Consider the following 20,420-nt stretch of genomic DNA (forward strand, 5'->3'; position numbering starts at 1 on the left):
GGTTAGGAGCGACGGACGGAGCCCAATCGCCGCGCGCAATTCAGAGACCGGCGCAACTGAGCGTGTGATGGGATGGCAACCGAACACAGTTTTCCCGAAGTTTACTTATTTTACTCTTGTCATTCAGAGATGCCCTATATATATTTTACGCAAAGGCTTTTTTTTTTAGTGCCGAGAAGCCGTGGAACTAAGGCAGCCTGTGCCACCTTCAACCAAGAAAAAGGACCCTTATCGGGTTCGTTTGGAGAAACGTTTAAAGAGCAAATTCAGGCGTCGAAGAATTGCATTTTTATAGGAGCAACTTCGGTACCGTTAGTTGCAGGTTGTCAAGAAAACGAAAGCAAGTTTTGAGGGAAGGAAGGAAGGAAAAGAAAGGGATACAGAAAGAAAAAGAAAGAAAGAAAGAAAGAAAGAAAGAAAGAAAGAAAGAAAGAAAGAAAGAAAGAAAGAAAGAAAGAAAGATGGTGCATTAAAGCCATTTTAAAGCACCGCCTTTACTCTTAAGAATAAAACTCCCGTCGGAGCTGCAGCTCAAAGGAATCCAGCGATTCCTGCTCAGTTCCTGACAAACGATCGCTTTCGCTTTCGTTTTGTACTTCTTTCCCAAAAGGAGGCGGACTTTGCCACCTTCCAGAGCTTTTCCGCCCGGAGCTGCCGGATTTCGGGTGGCTAGAAGCACGAAGTGTCTGCGGGTAAGTCGTCCCCCCCCGTCCCCCGGAATGGCAAAACATTGCGCTCTGTTGCTGTGTAGGTCTGAATGGCTGAGCTAGACTGCTAGAAGATCTGCATCGCTCCTTGGAATCCAAAACAACGTAGTCGTATTGAAATAAAATAACATTTTAAGGACATCTGAAATTTGGGGTTTGCTTAACACGAAGTTTTAATATTATCGCTAAACGAGGTGTTAAAGAAGGGTAGATCTTTTTCTTTAAAGATGTATGATTATTACTGTTCTTAATGATTTTATGCTATTTTCATCATTGCTGTTGATATTTACAGTTACTGACCTGCAATGTTTAAAATAGTATAAATATTCAGTTGTATAACTCTAATGATAAAAAAAAAAATCTTACCTAACCAATTTAATCCTGATTAATTGTGATGCTTGTGATTTCCTTGTTTACTCATCTTGTATTATTTTCTTTTGCCTTTTATTTCTTGTTTGTCTTATTGATTTTTCTTAACTTAATACCTTCGGGGACCCAAACATTTATAGTATTTGTTTCAACTTCAGTCTCCGATATTTCTCTTATCATTCCCATACAAACTCCATTGTTGCCTCATTTCACGTTCACCTCTAACCATTTCAGTACTTTTCTGTTGGAAGTTAGGATTCCTCTCTCTTCTAGGAAAACAGCCCCCCACCCTTTGTCAAGTAGGGCTATTAAAATAGCTGGAGCCAGCTTACTTTTCACAACAAAGGAAGGAGAAAATTTACAGGCATGGGATATAGAGAAGAAAACCCTACAAACTAGCTAAGATCCTTTCCCATAGAAATCAAATAGATGGCAAGTTATAAAAACTTGTGAAAAGCAAACCAAAAGGCATGGCAGGATAGCATGATAGCAAACAAGCAACTACAAAGGATCAGGACCATAAAACCAAAATCCCAGGAAAAGATCCCAATCTCAAAGAGACAGGAACTCAACACACACACAAATCAAAGACTTCACATCCAAATCAAAGGACCTGAAAAGGTATAAAAAAGGGGTTTTCTTACCCACTTATCAGATAAATCCTAGGAACGCTGTGAGATTTCTTTTTACCTGCCTTCCTATAAATAAACTGACTTCCAAGCAGCTCACCAAATCATTTTGCATTAAAATCTCCCAGCCAGGAAATTTGAACCTACAAAAGGAAAGAACTTTGCCTATTCCTTAAAGGGCAAGGCTTCTTTTTTCCTTTCCTCATTTCATTACACTCACTGCTGGAAACTCCTTGTTTTTCCATTATCCCTGTACTGAGATTACTCTTAGAAGGGAACCCTGAAACACACGGGTTACTTTCTATGTGTGAACTCAACTGTTCTACTTGTTCTGTGCTTTTAAAATTGCTTGCCAGGCTGGCTGAGTAGCTCCCATGTGTAGTCATAATCATATCTGGGCCTGAAAAATCCAGATGACTGGCAGTTGGCACAAAGAGACATAGAAAATACTTTTATTTTTTCATTGCCGCTTGGTGTTTGTCCAGATTTTTGTGGCCATAATACAGTACAGTAGCCACCTGTTGAGGTCCAACATTGACCCTTTGTTTTAAAGATTACATGGAGCAAGGAGGAAGTTGGGCCACGCCCCCTCTGCCAATGAGCCTCAAGGGGTTGCCTCCCTTACTTGATTCTATGGCATGGGGGGGGGGGAATACAAGGGAAATGAATGGGAAGTCTTAAAACTGAATGAATGAATTATTTATTGGTCAAGTGTGATTAGACACACAAGGGATTTGTCTTGGTGCAAATGCTCTCAGTGTACATAAAGAGAAAAGATACGTTTGTCAAGAATCATCAGGTACAACAATTAATATAGTCATAGGATACAAATAGGCAATCAAATCATACTAGGAAACAGTCAATATAAATTGTAAGGATGCAAGCAGGGAATGATTTATTTAGCAGAGTGATGGGGTTCGGGAAAAAACTGTCCTTGTGTCTAGTTGTTCTGGTGTGCAGTGCTCCATAGTGTCGTTTTGAGGGAAGGAGTTGAAACAGTTTATGTCCGGGATGGGAGGGGTCTGTAAATATTTTCACAGCTCTCTTTTTGACTCATGCAGTATACAGGCCCTCGATGGAAGGCAGGTTGGTAGCCATTGCTTTTTCTGCAATCCTAATTACTCTCTGGAATCTGTGTCTGTCTTGTTGGGTTGCAGAACCAAACCAGACAGTTATAGAGGTGCAGATGACAGACTCAATAATTCCTCTGTAGTACTGTATCAGCAGGTCATTGGGCAAACTGGTTGAGAAACTCACCCATGGTGGGCTGCAACACCCATCACAACCACCACTATTTATCCATGTAAGAGATAGTCATCTGCCAGTCCAATTAGCATTCATGCATTTTTCTTGGCAACTGTACAGAAGTGGCTTGCTACTGCTTTTCCCCCGAATGTCTTTTCAACTTCCCAGATCAACCTACAAGCTTTAGAATTCTCTGGTGATTTCCCCTCCAAGTATTAATTAGGTTATTCCTAATTCTGTTGAACTTATGAACCTAGACAAGGTCAGCAAGATGCTGCCCTGCTGGGATTTGCTTTCTGTTTAAATTTAATTTATTTTAGTAAGCCAGTGGTTTTTTTTTAAAGTGCAGTCATAGAAGCCCTGGGGATCCCCAAGACCTCCTCAGGGGTCCTCAAAATCAAAATTATTTGCCAAATTCTGAAAACATTTGCAGAAGAGTTAAACCTCTTCTCATTTTCAAAAAAAATTGTTTTAAAAAATAGGTTTGGTGCAGTGGTTAGAGTGCAGTACTACAAGCTACTTCTGCTGCAGCCAGCTGCCTGCAATTTGGCAGATCGAATATCACCAGGTTGAAGGTTGACTCAGCCTTCCATCCTTCTGAGGTGGGTAAAACGAGGACCCAAATTGTTGTGGGCAATATGCTGACCCTGTAAACCGCTTAAGAGAGGAGTGTAAGGCACTGTAAAGCAGTATATAAGTCTAATGCTATTGCTATTGCTATTTATCTAGTTATTTCTACATCATTCAATGAGTAAATATTGTATAAATGCATCAGTTTTTATTTTTAATGCCATAAATGATGAATGCAACCAAAAGCTATTTTGGGATCTTCCACAATTTCTTTTAAAGTAGGAAGGGGTCTTGATAGAAGAAAATTTCAAGAAATACTGTACTAAGTTATGCCATTCCAATCACAACTGACTTTGAATAACTTGCATCAAAATAGTCATAGGATTAAAACCAGACGCAGCTATACAATCATAAAAAAATAACAAAAATGTGATCAATCACACCCTGCATATTAAGGAAGAGCCAAAACACCATCCTCATCAGGAAAAGACTAGGCCCTCTGAAGCATCACGTTCTTAATGTCTTTGTGAAAAGTTAACAGATTGGGGGCTTCTCTGATATCGCAGAGAATGAAGTTCTAGAGGAGAGGACAATTGTCCCTGGCAGTTTAGTAAGCACAGCCATGATTGATGCCTGGACAATAAGTTCAGGAATCAACACTTTCCAATAGCCTGATTCAATGCCTTGGTCCTCCCTTTTTTGCCCCCAACGATACAGAAATAGCAGGATCAGAATGAGCGCCACAGAGGACCTTCTGAAGATCGACGAGGAATTGTATTCCCGCCAACTGTGAGTCTAACGTGGGACACAAAAGTGGGAGGGATGCTAAGAAACCCCAAAGGTTCTTCTCAATATCGCTCGAGAGCTGGTGTAAGAGGGATCACCTGCTGTCTGAGAGTAGTTGGATAATGAGTGAGCATCTGGTGGAATTTATTTTGGAGAAGAATCTGGCGATTAAGACAACTGTTAACACTGTGAAGTAGTCTGCAACTACATAGCCAAAAAGGCATTAAGAGTTGTTAACCTAATCCTACGTAGCTTTTTCTCTGGTAATATCACACTACTAACCAGAGCATACAAAACATTTGCTAGACCAATACTCGAATACAGTTCATCAGTCTGGAACCCACATTACGTATCTGATATTAGCACAATTGAGAAAGTCCAGAAATATTTCACAAGAAGAGTTCTCCACTCCTCTACTCGTTGTAGAATACCTTATGCCACCAGACTTGAAATTCTAGAACTAGAAAACCTTGAATTACGCCGTCTTCGGTCTGACTTAAGCATGGTATATAAAATCATACATTGCAATGTCCTACCTGTCAGTGAATACTTCAGCTTCAACCATAACAACACAAGAGCACACAATAGATACAAACTCAAAGTAAACCGCACCAAACTTGATTGCAGGAAATACGACTTCAGCAATAGAGTGGTCAATGTCTGGAATACTCTACCCGACTCTGTAGTTTCTTCCCCAAACCCCAAAAACTTTAACCTTAGACTGTCTACTATTGACCTCACCCCTTTCCTAAGAGGTCTGTAGGGGCGTGCATAAGCGCACCAACGTGCCTACCGTCCCTGTCCTATTGTTTCTCTTATTCTTCTTTTATTTTTCTTATATGTACCCATTTCATGTATTCACAACTATGTATACACTTATACTTATTATCTTGTAAACAATTGGCAAATCAAATCAAATCAAATAAATAAATAAATAAATAAATAAATAAATAAATAAAATACAAGTAGGAAAACCAGCTCTATCTTTATTGTCAGGTTACATTAACAGAATTTTGCAAGATTGAAAGTGTTTCTCCCTCCCTGTCCCTAACTAGAAAAGGTCCTTCCTGAAACGTTTATCACAGCATCCTGTGGGAAACCTTTTGGGCTGAGATATCTTTTACGTGCCACTTGTCCAGCTTGTGGCTCTCCTTCTGTCTCCCGAGGTCATTCCATGCATAAAATGCATAATGACAGAGGGAAGAAAAATAGGGAACATTAATTGGCAAAGAAAACCGAAGGTAAAAGTGCAGTTGAACAAGAACAAGAGTGCAGTTCGCTGTTCAGGCTTGGCATTCGCATCACTGTGGTGTTTTTGTTCCAGCTATGTGCTTGGGCACGAGGCCATGCAGAAGATGGCTACAGCAACGGTGCTGGTTTCTGGAATGACGGGGCTGGGGGTCGAGATTGCCAAGAATGTGATTCTTGCAGGAGTGAAATCTGTCACACTCCATGACCAGGATGATGCTCAATGGAGGGACCTGTCCTCACAGGTATGCAGTTTACTGATCTTGCCTAACAAATGTGAGAGAGCTATGGTAAGGCATAGGTCTTTGATTCTGCTCACACATTCCCCACAGATTTTATTCAGCTGTAGTTACTTTCCCACAAGCCTATATAGGTATAGATAGATCATGGATGGTGAACCTTTTGGGCCCCAAGTGCCCAAAGCGTGTGCACGTGCTCCCCCAAAATGCAAGTTGCCTCCCCACGTGCATGTGCTGCACCCCTGCGCATGTGCCCCAGCACATGCACACCCCCGCACATTTGCCCCGCCCCCTGCGTGTGCCCCCGCTTGCACCCCCGCCCCTCTCGCATGCACAGCAGAAACCTGAAGGCCAGCTGGCCAGCAGGAGGCGCACGCGCATGCACAGTGGAGCTGAATTGGGGCAATGGCGCACATACCCACAGAGAGGGCTCCGCGTGCCACCTGTGGCACACGTGCCATAGGTTCACCACCACAGATATGAAGTTCCATAGACATCATGTGTGCATATGCATCTTGTCTTGCCCCTGGTGGAGACTGACTCTGAGGGGAGAGGAGGAACAGCCGACAGGGAGTGGAAGTGTGGCTCCGGAGGTTGTGGAGGAGGCTGGGGAAGGGCAGAGGCCGGCTGAGCAGTCAGAGGAGGACCCAGGCCCATCCCCTATCCATTCTAGGGCACGCAGGGAGGAGAGGATCAGGGAAAGACATTGTCTACTTGGGAGGAGAGGGTCTTGATCCTCTTCATGGGCTGCAGGTGTGAGAACTGGATAAGGGTTTGGATCCTGTGTGCTAGCAAACGATGGAAACAAAGAGTGTTTTAGTCCTGGATGAGGTTTATCTTGGTTGGGGTTCTTCCAACGGACTGTACCTGGTTATCTTCGTGAAGTTTGTAATGAATTATCCTGGTCTGTCGAGGAACTTTCTTCAGTGTGGTTTGTTTTTGGTTTTTTTATTGCTTCGTTATCTGCTCTCTGAGTTTGGACTGTATTTCTTTTGGAATGTTATTTTGGAAAGAGTTTTATCTCCAGCTGTGAACAATTGAACAGTAAGCCAAATTGAAGGCATAAAGAAAATTTATTTACGTTTTGGTTTTTGTTAGGTTTGTATTACACTCTGGGTCATCACACATCTATATGTTATCAATTTCTGAAATCATTCACTGTCTCTTTTGCAGAGAGTATTTCTTTCTGTGCAGGAGGAGGTGGGGAATATTAATTAATTACATTTATATGCTGCCCACTTCACTATCCAAAGCAACTTTGGAATTCATCTTCTTTCTTAGCACAAAGGAAGTGGCACATTTCTTGTGCAGGAGAATTGGAGGCACCTCGTTTTCCAAATCCTCCTGTCTAAAGAAAAGTGGTCCACCTTCTTCAGCCCAGAAGGGACATTTGTGTCCACTCAGATCTCTGGGGGTAGATCAGAACCCCTGCAGATGGCTCAAATAATCCTAACCCTCTGCCAAACCCGCCCCCTCGTATTGCCATGTCATTTTTCCCTTCATTTATAGTACCTAACTTAAAAATGGTGCCAGCAAGTCAGTGTGATTCCCCCGCCCCATTCACCCTGGTTGATTGCTGATCTCAAGAGATCTGCTGCAGAAGGAGTAGACGGGGAAGTTGCTTCCACTTCTCTTCTAAGTTGGAAGGAGTGTATGGCAGATAGAGGTACAAAATTGAAGGCATGCCCACCACTTAAAGACAGTTTTCTAAGTGTGTGATAGGACCCAATTTCCCAACATGCCATCTGGATTCTCAATTAGTCTTGATTTTTGCTCATTTCATAACAGATAATTGTTGGTAATTTAATTCTATACATGGCTGAATGAATAATATAACCATGGGATTTTAAAAGGTTGCCTAATTTGGGAAGTTTGATGAATCAGTTGTTATTCACTCCCATTAAAAGTTGTCAAAATGAGAAATGCTACACTGTTAGACTCTAACTTTCATAAAAGAATAATTCAGAATCAGTGTTAAAATAGTCTAAGATCCCGCTATATAGCATTCTCTTTAGTATCTTACGCTCCTGCTGTATTACATCTACTGTGCTTCTTACACAGTGTATAGTGCAGTATTTCTCAACCTTATCCACTTTAAAATGGATAGACTTCAACTCCCAGAATTTCTCTGGCTGAGGAATTCTGGGAGATGTAGTCCATGTATCTTAAATTTACTAAGGTTGGGAAACACTGATAAATTCACATATCGTATGCAAACACTGCTGGGAATGGAGATGTAAAGGTCAACTCCAAAATATGCTATTAGACAATGTGGTGCATCTGACAGTAAAACAAGGCAAGAAAAGAGTAAAAATGCTGTTTTACTGGTGGCAAAGAATTATGTAAAAGACTTTTCTTTATGCTTAGCATTGCTGTGTCTCTATAGTTCTACCTGTCAGAGAATAACGTGGGGCAAAACCGAGCTAAGGTTTCCCAGGAACATCTCTCCACGTTAAATGGCAATGTTGAGGTGATCCTCCACACCAGTGAACTGACGGAGAACTTCTTGGCTACTTTCAAGGTAAGACAAAGTTATGTTTCCCATGCCATGGAAGTGAGAAATATGGGAAAAGAAGCAATTTTAGTGATGCTAGAAGGAGGTGATGAAAGCTAACCATTACACAGGATCTGTCATGTCCCTGGTGGAGACTGACTCTGAGGAAGAGGAGGAACAGCCAACAGGGTGTGGGAGTGTGGCTCCAGAGGTGGTGGAGGAGGCTGGGGAAGGGCAGAAGCCGGCTGAGCAATCAGAGGAGGATCCAGGACCATCCCCTATCCATCCTAGGGCACACAGGGAGGAGAGGATCAGGGAAAAGCATGGTCTACTCGGGAGGAGAGGGCCATGATCCTCCTCATGGGTTGCAGCTGTGAGCTCTGTATAAGAGTTTGGAACTGCGTGTTCACAGACGCTGAAATCAAATTAGTGCTTTCCTTGGATGAGGTTTATCTTTGTTGATGTTCTTCCCATGGACTCTCCCCAGTTATCTTCCTGGAATGTGTGATTAATTATCTTGGTTTGCCCTGGAACTCTCGTCAATATGGTTTGTTTTTGGTTTCCTTTTGCTTCATTATCTACTTTTTGAATTTAAACTGTGACTAATAAAACAGCGAAGCTAAGTTGAAGGCATTGCAAGACCTTGATTCATGTTTTAGTTTTTGTGTTATTTTTGGGATACTATGGGTCATCACAGGATCTATCTGAATGGAGGGAAGAATTTCTTTTTCTTCATCCTACAGTAGTAGCAAGCTTGTCAATCCATCTCAAATATTTCTGTCAGCTGTAACTTTATGGTACATTTCTCAAAAGAATTATAACATTTTGACTAGGAGCCGCACCTGACAATGAGTTGGAAATCTTCGGATAGATGTGTGGTGTATTCTTATCAGGCATTAAACGGAGAACATAAGTTTGGAGAATGTCCTCCCGACCATTCTCTGTGTTTGGATATTCCTTAATGTGGCTTATGCTCTGAACCTCCACATCCAATGTATTCCAGGTTGTGGTCCTGACCAACTCATCCTTGACGGAACAGCTGGATATCAGTGATTTCTGCCATGCCAACCAAATTTGCTTTGTCCTAGCTAACACAAAGGGCCTGGCTGGGTATGTATGGATGAATGGGTTGTCCTTTTTCTAGGAGGGGATCAAGGAGATGGAAAATTTACATAAATAATGCTGGAACATTGCAGATTTATTATTTTAGATAAATTTATTTTTGAATAGGAAGACCCTGTAGTTGAAAGTTACTGCCGGTCTGTATATTTGCTAGGTATTTCTAAGAGTGGCGACTAAGTTGAATGCATCATTTGAGGCATGGCTTATTTTTGCTTTCTCTTGACTCCAGACAGGTTTTCTGTGATTTTGGAGAAAACTTTGTGGTGTATGATCCTTCAGAAGCTGACCCTGCATCTGCTGCCATTAAACACATCACCTTGGTAACTTCCATCTCTGTGAAACAATGGCTGTTTTACTCAACATACAATCACATACTATGCAAACCAAGTTAATGTCTTTTCACTGCCACTCTATTTTCTGTATTACTTTTCTACTTATAATTCTCTTCCTGCGCCATCTCCTTTAAAACCTCATGTTTATTTTTATGAAGGGATTATCAGGAGATGGTGTCTGATTTTGGTCAAGGGGAATCATCTAAACCAGTGGTCGCCAACCAGTGAGCCGGGGATCACTGGTGGTCCATAAGAAAATTTTGGTGGTCCCCAGAGAAATGTCACCCCCCCAAAGCAATTAATCCAGGCTGCGCAGGAATACAAAGCTGTGCCGATCACATGGCCCGTGGGAACGGTGCTTGTATTGCGAACAACACAGGGTAGTGAGGGGACGGGGAAAAGGTTGGAGGGGAGGAACTTGCCCCCCTCACCCCATGCACCTGGCCTGGCCACTGGGCTGCTTCTTTCCTCTTCTTTCTTTTTCTGCTTTTGGCTGCACGCAAGGAAAGCAGCAAAAGTCTTTTTTTCTCTTCCCCAAACTCCGCAAGCAGTGAGTCTTTGGGACCATGCAAGGCATCCTGCTCCAAGAGGCTGCACTGGCAAAGACTCATTTCTGACGGAGTTTGGGGGAGAGAAAGAAAGACTTCTGCTGCTTCTGTTGCTTTCCTTGCATGAAGCCAAAAGTCTCTCTCTCTCTCTTTCTCTCTCTCCCCCTGAGAATGGAGCTGGAGACGGTATCCTGTGATTGGTAGGAAAACGGGGTGGGGAATTTTCCTGCAGACTTTTTGGGGGATTTTCCCAGGGTCTCTGGTCTGCGGGATTTAAAATTATGAGTTCGGTGGTTGGTGACCCGTGATCTAAATGATGAATAACGTCATGAACGAGCGGCTTGTATTTATGTGAAATCCCAGCACATTCCCACTGGATGAGGAATTTCCATTTCAAAGCAACTATTCTCTCACAAGCTGAAAAGCGGAGGTGGGGCGGAGGTAAGCCAAGCTGATTTTTTTTTTTTTGTATAGCTGGACTATTACTAATTAACACTTCTAAATTTTATTAATATTGCAAGGTCAACCTGGAGTGCATTTTATATTGGAATCCAAATGATTGGAGAGGAAATAGGTTGATCATGCTGAAAGGGAAGATTCATAATTAATCTTGGATTTATCTCTTATTCAGGGTAATCCTGGTCTCTTGACTGTGGCCCATGATGATGAGCAGGGACATTTCTTTATGGATGGTGACTGGGTGACGTTCTCTGAGATTGAGGGGATGACACAACTGAATGGTTCTAAGCCACGCCAGATTTGTGTGAAAGGTAACAGGGACTCTTCTTCTTTCCCTCCATGGCTTCATGTGTCTTTCTTACTTGAATGTGGAACATGTTCATAGAGAACTGGAGCATTAATATTGGAAATTCATCAAGAAGTTGAGCTGATGGAGGATATACAGGTAGTACTCGACTTACCACAGTTCATTTAGTGAACATTCAAAGTTACAACGGCACTTAAAAAGTGACTTATGGCTGTTTTTCACACTTACGACCATTGCAGCATTCCCATGATCAAAATTCAGATGCTTGGCAACTGGTTCATATTTATGACGGTTGCAGTGTCCCAGGGTCATGTGATCAGCTTTTGCAACTTCTGACAAGCAAAGTCAATGGGGAAGCCAGATTCACTTAATCTTGTTACTAATTTAACAGTTGCCACACGGGTGGAATTCAAAAATTCCAGCAACCAGTTTGCTGCCTGGGCGTAGTCATGGTGGGCGTGGCCTACCGGAACTTCCTGTTTCCGGCTTCTGGTGGGCCTTCAGAGCCCGGGAGAAGCCGTTTTTACCCTCCCAAGGCTTCTCCCGGGCCTCTGGGAGGGCAAAAATGGCCTCCCCAGGCTCTGGAGGCCAACCAGAAGCCAGAAACAGGCCCATTTCCGAACTTCCGGTACTTCTAGGAGGGCCTCTTTTTTTGCCCTCCAAGGGTCCGGAGGCCTCCCCTGGGCCTCTGGGAGGGCGAAAACAGCCTCCCCTGGACTCTGGAGGCCACCGGAAGCCAGAAATAGACCCATTTTGGACTTCTGGAAGGCCTGTTTTTCCCCCTTCCCAGAGCCTCTGTATGGACCCTGCACTTACCTCCATTGAAAATGGGCCATGTGGAGACTCCTGGGAGGGGTGGGACAGGGCAGGCAGGTCCAGCCGGTCGGCTGAAATACTGGTTTGGTGAACCAGATGTAACTTTAACATCCAGTTCACCCGAACCAGTCCAAACCAGTAGAATCCCACCTCTGAGCTGCCACAATTCACTTAACAATTGTGGCAAGAAAAGTTGTAAAATGGGGCAAACTCAGTTAACAAATGTTTCACTTATCAACATAAATTTCTGGGTTCAATTGTGGTCGTAACTTGAGGACTACCTGTATAAGAGAAGAATGACAGAATAGTATAGTGGTGGTATTGATAGGAAAATTAAGGAAAGTTGTGAGACTTCAATGTGGAGGTTTAAAATATTTGTCAGGAAACCAAAGCACTTCCAAACTCAGAAAAATCTGAATTTGCAAAGGCTACATTTTTAGCAATTGAATTCACAAATTTTTAATCTGACTCTGAAAATTAAACTGCTTAGGGTTAGGAACATGGTTAAACATGCACTTGAGGGCAGACCCTGAATCTTTTTGCTCTATTTTTAGGAAAAAACACCTTGGAAATTGGAGACACCTCTTCATTTTCCCCATACCAACATGGTGGGATCATCACTCAGGTCAAGATGCCTCAGAAACACTCCTATGTGGGTTCTCATTTCTGAACTATACATATGTGGGAATTTTGAAAAACGGAGTTCTTCTTTTCAGGCTACTTTACAGAAAGGACTGATTCTTGAACAAGCATGTTGCTCTAGCCAAGAACTGTGAGATATACAGTGTTACTTCATAGGGAAGAGATTTAAGCTTCCCTCAACTTTTTATCTTCCTGAGATTTTTAGACTATTGACCCTTTCATAATGAATTGACACTGTACAGCCTCCAGTTGAAATGAAGCTGGGAGGTAGAGCGCCTGCTTGAGAAAAGTTAGTGTAAGCTGAACTTGCTTGCTTGTGATATAAAATTCTATGTAGGAAACTGTGCTGGCCAGCAACTCAGAGATATAATACATGCTGGATGCAGAAAATCTCAGCTTTACTCCAGGTTGAGTCAAGCTGGGAAAGATGTCTGTCTTAGCTCAACTTAAAAGTCACTCTAGATCAGGGCTCCCCAAACTTGGTGACTTTAAGACTTTTGGACTTCAACTCCCAGAATTTGCTGGCTGGTGAATTCTGGGAATTGAAGTCCACAAGTCTTAAAGTTGCCAAGTTTGGGGACCTCTGTTCTAGATCAATGGCACATTTATCAATAGTGACATGTAACAGAATGATTCCCATCTTCTGATCTTAAAACACACACACACACACACACACACACACACACACACACACACACACACATACAAGAGAGAAAATGGTAGAGCATCCCTTTCCCAGTGGAGAGTATTGAGGCAAAACAAGCTAAGCATCTCATTCTTTCCTGGAGTTCAGGATTGGCTCACTGTCTGAAAGGTTGGGGGTAGTTAGTGCACACACACACACTCTCTCTCTCTCTCTCATTGTATATATTGTGTGGTTTGTACTTAGGATAAAATGGTAAATGCATTTCAATGGTAAATGCAGGCTGAGCCCCATGTCTTGATCATTATTGTACAACTATATCAATAGAAATGAACATCAACAAAATTTTTCCATTTCTTTATCTACTTCAAAAATACCAAAGCTCAGCCAGTCCCCAACTTTTCCGGTCCTGTGGATCAGCACTGGGGGGGTGGGGTGGGGTGGCAGGGCAGGGGAAAGAAGTGATGTTTTCATGTGTGTGTCTTCCACTTGTGCAAATGGAGTTTAACGCGCGTGCTCGCCCACTGCTTGCACAGTCTGGTTCCCGACAGACCATGGCCCGATACCAGGCTGTAGACCGGATTTGGGGATCCCTGCCATCCCTGATAAGTGTTAATAGTAATTGGCTAGTATATAATTTCTTGTAAAAGAGGGCTTTTTGTCTCTGTCTTTAGTTCTTCATTACGGTGATGTTGGATTTAAAATTTAAAAATCTGAGAATTGCTGGGGCAGATGTTCCTGAGCTAGCTAGGCTTCACATATTCTTTTTTGCAAGAGACCACTTTCTTGAGATATGGTATCTGAGAGAACGGGTGTATTAATAGATACAGCTTTCCCTCTTTGCTTATTTCTTGATATTCCTAGAAGTCTCTGCGAGCCTGCATGGCTAATCCGAAGATCAACACCCAAGATAGTAAGAAAATGTTTCGTTATCATACCCTTCATGCAGCCTTCCAGGCACTTCACACATTCCAGAATAAATGTGGTCGACTGCCTAGCCCTCAGAATCAGGTAAGTCTGGCCTACCTACCTATCCAGCTATTTACTTTTTTCCCTTTCCTTTCCCCAGCCAAATCTTTTCTTCAACCCCAGTAATTATTCCTTGGCAGGAGGATGCAGACATGTTAGTAGAGCTGGTGAGGATCCCAGCTATGGATCAGGAACAAGAGAATCTGATACGGATGTTTGCGTATGGATGTATGGGAGACCTGAGCCCTATGAATAGCTTTATTGGAGGCCTTGCTGCCCAAGAAGTCCTAAAGGTGAGTGGCAGAGCTTTAACAACAGGCTGATTTGATCGCTTTTTAAAAAAAAATATTAAAGAGACAAACAGTAATTAAGCATCAACTAAAATATGGTTTTAAAAAGAAAATGAAAACAAACAGGAAAGGGAAATAACGAAAATGAAAGCAAAATGGCAAAAGGAAAAAGGGGGTTGGACTAGATGACCTACAAGCAGGGGTGGGATTCAATTTTTTTAACAACTGGTTCTGTGGGCATGGCTTAGTTGGTGGGCATGGCTTGGTGGTCATGTTATTGGCTGGGCATGGCCAACTCAATGTCACTCACATCGAGGCATGAATCTCCTCACCTGGCCTTTCATGACTGTGGGGATGCTGCAACAGTCGTAAGTGTAAAAAATGGTCATAAGTCACTTTTTTCAGTGCCATTGTAACTTTAAATGGTCACTCCACACAAGCAAAGTACCAGCAAAGGAGGGGGAAAAAACTCCAGAGAGGTTCCAGAGACAGGAAGTCTAGTCCTGCCAAGAATGTAATAAGGGTTAACGGAGAGGCAGTTTCTGTAAGCAACACCAGGATGTTTCCTTCCTGCCTGCCTTACAGGATTAGGCCAGTAATTTCTTCTTCTTTTTTTTTTTTAAACAAGTTTTATTTTCAAGACAAACAATACATAAATACACATAAACACAAAACATAAAAGCATAAAAAATCTCTTTTCTGAAAGTTGCTTAGTCCCGGGTTAAAACTCTTGGTACAGACACAAGTTCAGTTTCATATTCATTTTACATACCATTTCATATCTTATTAACATTTTCAATTTTCTATATAACTTCTCCTCTCCTTTAAATTTTCTCAATTTTTTTTTCCTCCTCTCAATTCATATCCTAATATTTATTATTCTTTGTCTGTTCTATTCCAGCCAATCATTTATTTTTCTTCTTTAAAAAAAAGAAGAAATACTTCTCCTATACACTATATGGAGTATGATGCCTTTATCTTTTTCCCTTATATTTATAGTACCTAGTATAAAATACATAACATACATTGGGATTCTGTCTGGTATATTCTAAAATTATACTATATTATCAAAAATAATACAAATCTATTCATTAGTATTGATATTCATTCATATACTTTCAATTAAATCACATACTTTTATGAGAGCCCTATTTTCCATAATTATCCCCCCCCCCACATCACATATTATAGCTCAATATTTCATTGAAATGTTCCTCCTTCTTCTACTTCAAATCTCATTTCACAAAAATTTTTGCTAGTATACCATGTTCTAATCATTAATTTTAACAATCATTTATATCTTAAACATTTTATCCATTTCAATTGAATATCATGCCTTTGTGGGAACACTTATGCTTTCCACGATTATTACCCCCCACATCACAATCTTGAATCATATTTCATTACAGTACTCTCTTTTTCTTAACAAAAATTTCACTTATTTATGTTAGATATTTTATCACATTTTAAGCTACATATTATTTCTAATTTTCTATAATTACTTCTAAATACAGATATAAAAATGCAATCTTATGTACCTTTCTAGAATCCCATTAACAATAAGATCTATCCATTATCTCTGAAAAACTTTTGCTTCTTAATATCTTGCTCCCCACCATTAGAGCTTCTCATCCCTTCCTTTCTCCCTTGCTTCTTCTTCTCCTTGTCCTCTTTAACACCTTGTCTCTCCACCTCCCTTTTATTCTGCTTTCCCCCTTTCTGTTGTTTCTTAACATAATGTCCCTTTTTCACCTTATTCTTCTCTTTTTGGGCTGTTTTTTCAGATCTTAAAGACCTCTTTTCCTTTTTCTCTTGCTTTTTCCCGTCTCCAATCAAAGTCCTTTTTTCATCAAAGATGGCTTATTCTTCTTCTTTGTCCCCATCATCCTCATTCTGCTTCGCATAAATATAAACCGCCATTTCTAAGTATTGAAAAATAGTGCCAAGTCCATCTTCCCCTCCTTGTTTTTCTCTTTCATATTTTTGATATATAAGTTCCAATCCATCCACAGGTGATGCCATTGTGTAGAGAAAAAGTTTTTCCAAACAACCACCCAGATGATTTAATCAGAAATAATTTCCAAGGTTCCAAAATCACCAAACAATCCAAACAGACTGTTTCTTTTAAATACCTTCTTCTTCTTCACTTTTTCTTTCTGAGGTTAAAGTAATCACAAATCCTTTTCAAATATATTTTTTGGAAGTTTTTAAACTCTTTGCAATTCTAGGCAATCTTCTCCTTATTTTCAAATTTTGCTCTGATTTTTTTTTCACTCTCCCTTCCCACTCACAGCCAAAAAGATTTTTTTTCCCCGCTGTCACTTTAGGAAGGAGAGTAGAACAAAGAAAAAAAAACTTTCCCCTTTAGGGTATTCGCAGCTTGTGACTCTCACAAGGAACAATATATCCTTAACAGCTTTCAAGGTTCCAAATCACTTTCTCCCGTCTTGTCCCGGTTAAAAGCACCTTTCACTTTCTCCAGCTTTCTCCCTCCTGCACTTGCTTACCCAGCTGCAGCTTTCTTCGTGGCGGCCATTACTGACCGCCATTCCTCCGCCTCGGGAAAAGGGAGTTTAGCCGGCTGGGGAGGGGCTTTGTGGCACCCCCAAACCCCTTGCCGGATCCCCCCTGTCTTCAGCTGCCTCTACGGGGCAGCTATATCCCCCAGATCCAAATGGATCGGGGGAACCTTGGCGGCGAACGCAGCAGGGATCGTGCGGTCGCAAATCCCTGCCGCCGCCGAAGGCTAGCAAACCGGAAGTCCCAGGCCAGTAATTTCTTCTAACAACCGGTTCTCTGAACTGCTTAGAATGTTAACAACAGGTTCTAGCAAGTCGGTGCGAACTGGTAGAATCCCACCCCTGCCTACAAGGTCCCTTCCAACTTCATTAATCTGTAATCTGTACAATAGAAAGTGAGCATTTTGGAATATATGTACACTAATATGGAGAAGTACCAAGAATTTAAACGTCCTTACTCATTGTAGCTAATCCTCCATTTAACCAATTAATGGGGGAAGGGGGAAGAGGAAGAATGTCAATTCAAGATGAAAACCTATTGAACCAAGGATTTATTCTCATTCTAAGGACAAGTAGAACAAGACTTATGAGTAGGATAAATCTGGTCTGTGTTACCCCCTTTTCCTCTCTTCAATAACTCTTAGCCTAGCATTGCATCAGTGCTCTCCTTTCCTTCTCTTCTCTGCTCTCTTAGCTGCTGCTAGTAATATCACAGTATGGCATACAGCTGGTCCTTGGTTAATGACAGTAATTGGGAACAGAATCTCTGTTGCTAGGCAACGTGGCCATAAAGTGTGATGTCACATGACTTTAGCGCTTAGCAATCCCTTAGCACCTGCCTGAGGCACCCCATGCTTCTTACCTTACTGCACTGACTTTCCATTCTCTGCTTTGCTTTCTGCTTCTTTCTGGGGGCCGGCTGAAACAGCTGCCTGCTGAAGGAGTTCAGCTCCCCTCCATATATGGAAGGGAACTCTTTCTAGAGTCTGGACCATTATTAAGTGAATGGTCATAACACAGAAGCTATCTGTAGTACCAAAAAATTCTATCTACTATGGGAATTGTAGTCCACATACCATCTACAACCATTTCCCATAGATATTTCTGATGGATTTCAATTTTATGTGTGTGGTATTAATAATATTACGTTAAACTGAATTTTTATCACATAATAATAGGAAACATTGTTGTGCCCACATCTTTTAATCATTAAGGACATTTTATTGAGCGTTAAGGAAATTCTGCTATTTGAATAAAAAGCCAGTGGTCCAGTGATTTAAAAAAACAAAAAACACCTGGATTTGGTAATCCCAGGTTCAGGTCCTCACTCAATGATAAATTCACTCTATCTCTTAGCATAATAAATATCATAAACCGATTTCAAGGTTAAAACGAGAGAGGGAATATTAGATATCCTGGCTTGAGCTCCTGGAGATTATACCCAATGTAGGTTATACCCACAATAATTAATAATCATGCTAGAGATATCTGATATAAAGTAGCAGCTTTAAAAAGCTATAAATTGGGAAGTAGTTTTTACTGCTTTGGGGAATAATTCAATGTGTGCCCTAGGCAAGACAGTCTTTTTCAACCTCAATATTCCTCATGTGCAAAAAAAAAGTAGAGAAACATACTATTGACTTAATTAATACAACACACAAAGTGCTTTGAATGTGTGAGGAAAGAATATAATATTAGGAATAACTATGAAGTCTTACAGGAAGTCAAAAGAAATAGTTTTGAAGCTGCATGAGAAGTTTTCCGTCCATTGTAATGGTTCTGCTAATCATTTTGTAGCTGCACCTAAAAAAGTTGTCTTGGGCTTCCCATTGAGAATTGCAGGTACTCTACTTGCTTCGGACCCAGTACTGAAATTCAGCTTTCTGACTGCCATTAAGTAGCTTTGTACTGGGTTTGCCAGTAAAGGATGTCCACTATTTTTTTTTTAAATAGAGGCATGATTAAGCAACTTCAGCTCCTTTCAGTATGGACATATCTTTTAATGTTCAAGATGTTTCTATCATAATATTTAGCCATAATTTTGGAGCCAGGTAACATGATATTTCTTTCCTGATCAGCTTGTGGTGTGTTTTTCCTCCTTCTTCATCTGGAGTGGTGGACTCACAGATCCTCTATTGCAGCAGTCTCCGATCTTTCCGGCTCTGCGGATCAGCAGTGACAACAGTGGTGTGTTAACCATTAAGCAGACTAAGCACGTGCTTAGGGTACCAGGCCCAAAGGGGGCACCACAAAGTTGAGAATATGGCTTCGTTTGTACAGTATGTACAAAGGACGGGGGGGCACCAAGATTTGTCAGTGCTTAGGGCACCAGTGAGCTTTAATCCGCCACTGAGCGGCAGGGCAGGCAGATGGTGGCAGTGAAGGAAGGGGATGGTTTCATGTATGCAAATGGAGCTTCACATGCCTGCCCACCATTTTTTGTGGCCTGGTTTTCAATGGAGCATAGAGCAGTGCCAGTCCACACACCGGAGGTTGGGGACCCCTGTTCTCTAGCATGAGGGCATATAAAAGCTGGATTTTTCTAATCTGAGAACTCAACTAAGGAAGATGTATACTACTCATAGATTGGCCAAGCTGTTGTTAAGAAAGATGACAAAGACTATTTAATGTTAATTTTTTACTTCTCACAACCAGCATAGTTTTTGCTTTGACTGTAATTAAACTCTTAACCATCTACCAAGCAGAGAGGGGTTTTCTGTCCTAACTGGAAATGGATTACAATATATGGAATGCATTTCAAATTAATGGAGCGACTTTCCTCCAGAAGTTGTGGGTGCTTCTTCACTGGAGGTTTTTAAGAAGGGGTTGGGCAGCCATTTGTTCAGAATAGTATAGGGTCTCCTGCTTGGGCAGGAGGGGTGGACTAGAAGTCCTCCAAGGCCCCTTCCAACTCTGTTATTCGTTATTCTATACAGCAGGGGTGTCCAACCTTGGCAACTTTAAGACTTAGTGGACTTCAACTCCCAGAATTCAGCCAGCAAAGCTGGCTGAGGAATTCTGGGAGTTGAAGTCCACAAGTCTTAAAGTTGCCAAGGTTGGACACCCCTGCTATACAGTGTTATAAAATCTAACTGGATGAATGTTTTGCTCATCGTTTATAAGATGTCCACCAGATGGCAGTTTATGCTTTTAAACCGTTTTTTAAAGAAAGATGAGAAGCTGAGCTCTCTCTTTTTCCCTCAGTTGCACCAGTTAGAAAGAAGTCAGAGAAGAGAGGAGAAAAATCTTCCTCCAGAGACCCTTGTTTAGAAAGGTGGCCACTTAAACCTCACCCCCAAAAGAGGAAATGCATCTCAAGGAAAAAACGTGCTGATTTGCATCATACTGAACATGCTAATTTATAATTAAAGCTAATCAGTACAATATTTCAAACAAAACTGTAATATATTTTACCACAGTAGAAAGATTACAGCCACATGATAGATGAGCAACTTGAAGGCTGTTCCTTCTTTTACAATGGAAAAC

The 20,420-nt window shown here is 41.5% G+C and overlaps 1 protein-coding gene across 4 annotated transcripts in view; it reads left to right on the forward strand.

The window, feature by feature from the left end:
- Positions 1–477: 477 nt before the first annotated feature.
- UBA7 (ubiquitin like modifier activating enzyme 7) overlaps positions 478–20,420 on the forward strand; it is a 53,021-nt gene continuing 33,078 nt past the window's right edge. Inside the window, exons 1-11 of one of the 4 annotated variants that reach the window (XM_087955021.1) lie at positions 595–692; positions 3,433–3,552; positions 4,238–4,309; positions 5,631–5,799; positions 8,180–8,314; positions 9,291–9,397; positions 9,639–9,729; positions 10,921–11,059; positions 12,426–12,523; positions 14,021–14,167; positions 14,266–14,418. In XM_087955021.1, the coding sequence (XP_087811147.1) occupies positions 4,254–4,309; positions 5,631–5,799; positions 8,180–8,314; positions 9,291–9,397; positions 9,639–9,729; positions 10,921–11,059; positions 12,426–12,523; positions 14,021–14,167; positions 14,266–14,418 (1,095 nt within the window). In that variant the 5' untranslated portion in view covers positions 595–692; positions 3,433–3,552; positions 4,238–4,253. Of the gene's footprint in view, positions 693–3,432; positions 3,553–4,237; positions 4,310–5,630; positions 5,800–8,179; positions 8,315–9,290; positions 9,398–9,638; positions 9,730–10,920; positions 11,060–12,425; positions 12,524–14,020; positions 14,168–14,265; positions 14,419–20,420 lie in introns of all 4 variants that reach the window. The other 3 variants (XM_087955019.1, XM_087955020.1, XM_087955022.1) reach the window with 3 other exon arrangements.

Source organism: Notechis scutatus, chromosome 2 (assembly GCF_049901735.1).
Source record: "Notechis scutatus isolate UNSWTSFEM ecotype Mainland chromosome 2, rNotScu1.2, whole genome shotgun sequence".
Lineage (NCBI taxonomy): Eukaryota > Metazoa > Chordata > Lepidosauria > Squamata > Elapidae > Notechis > Notechis scutatus.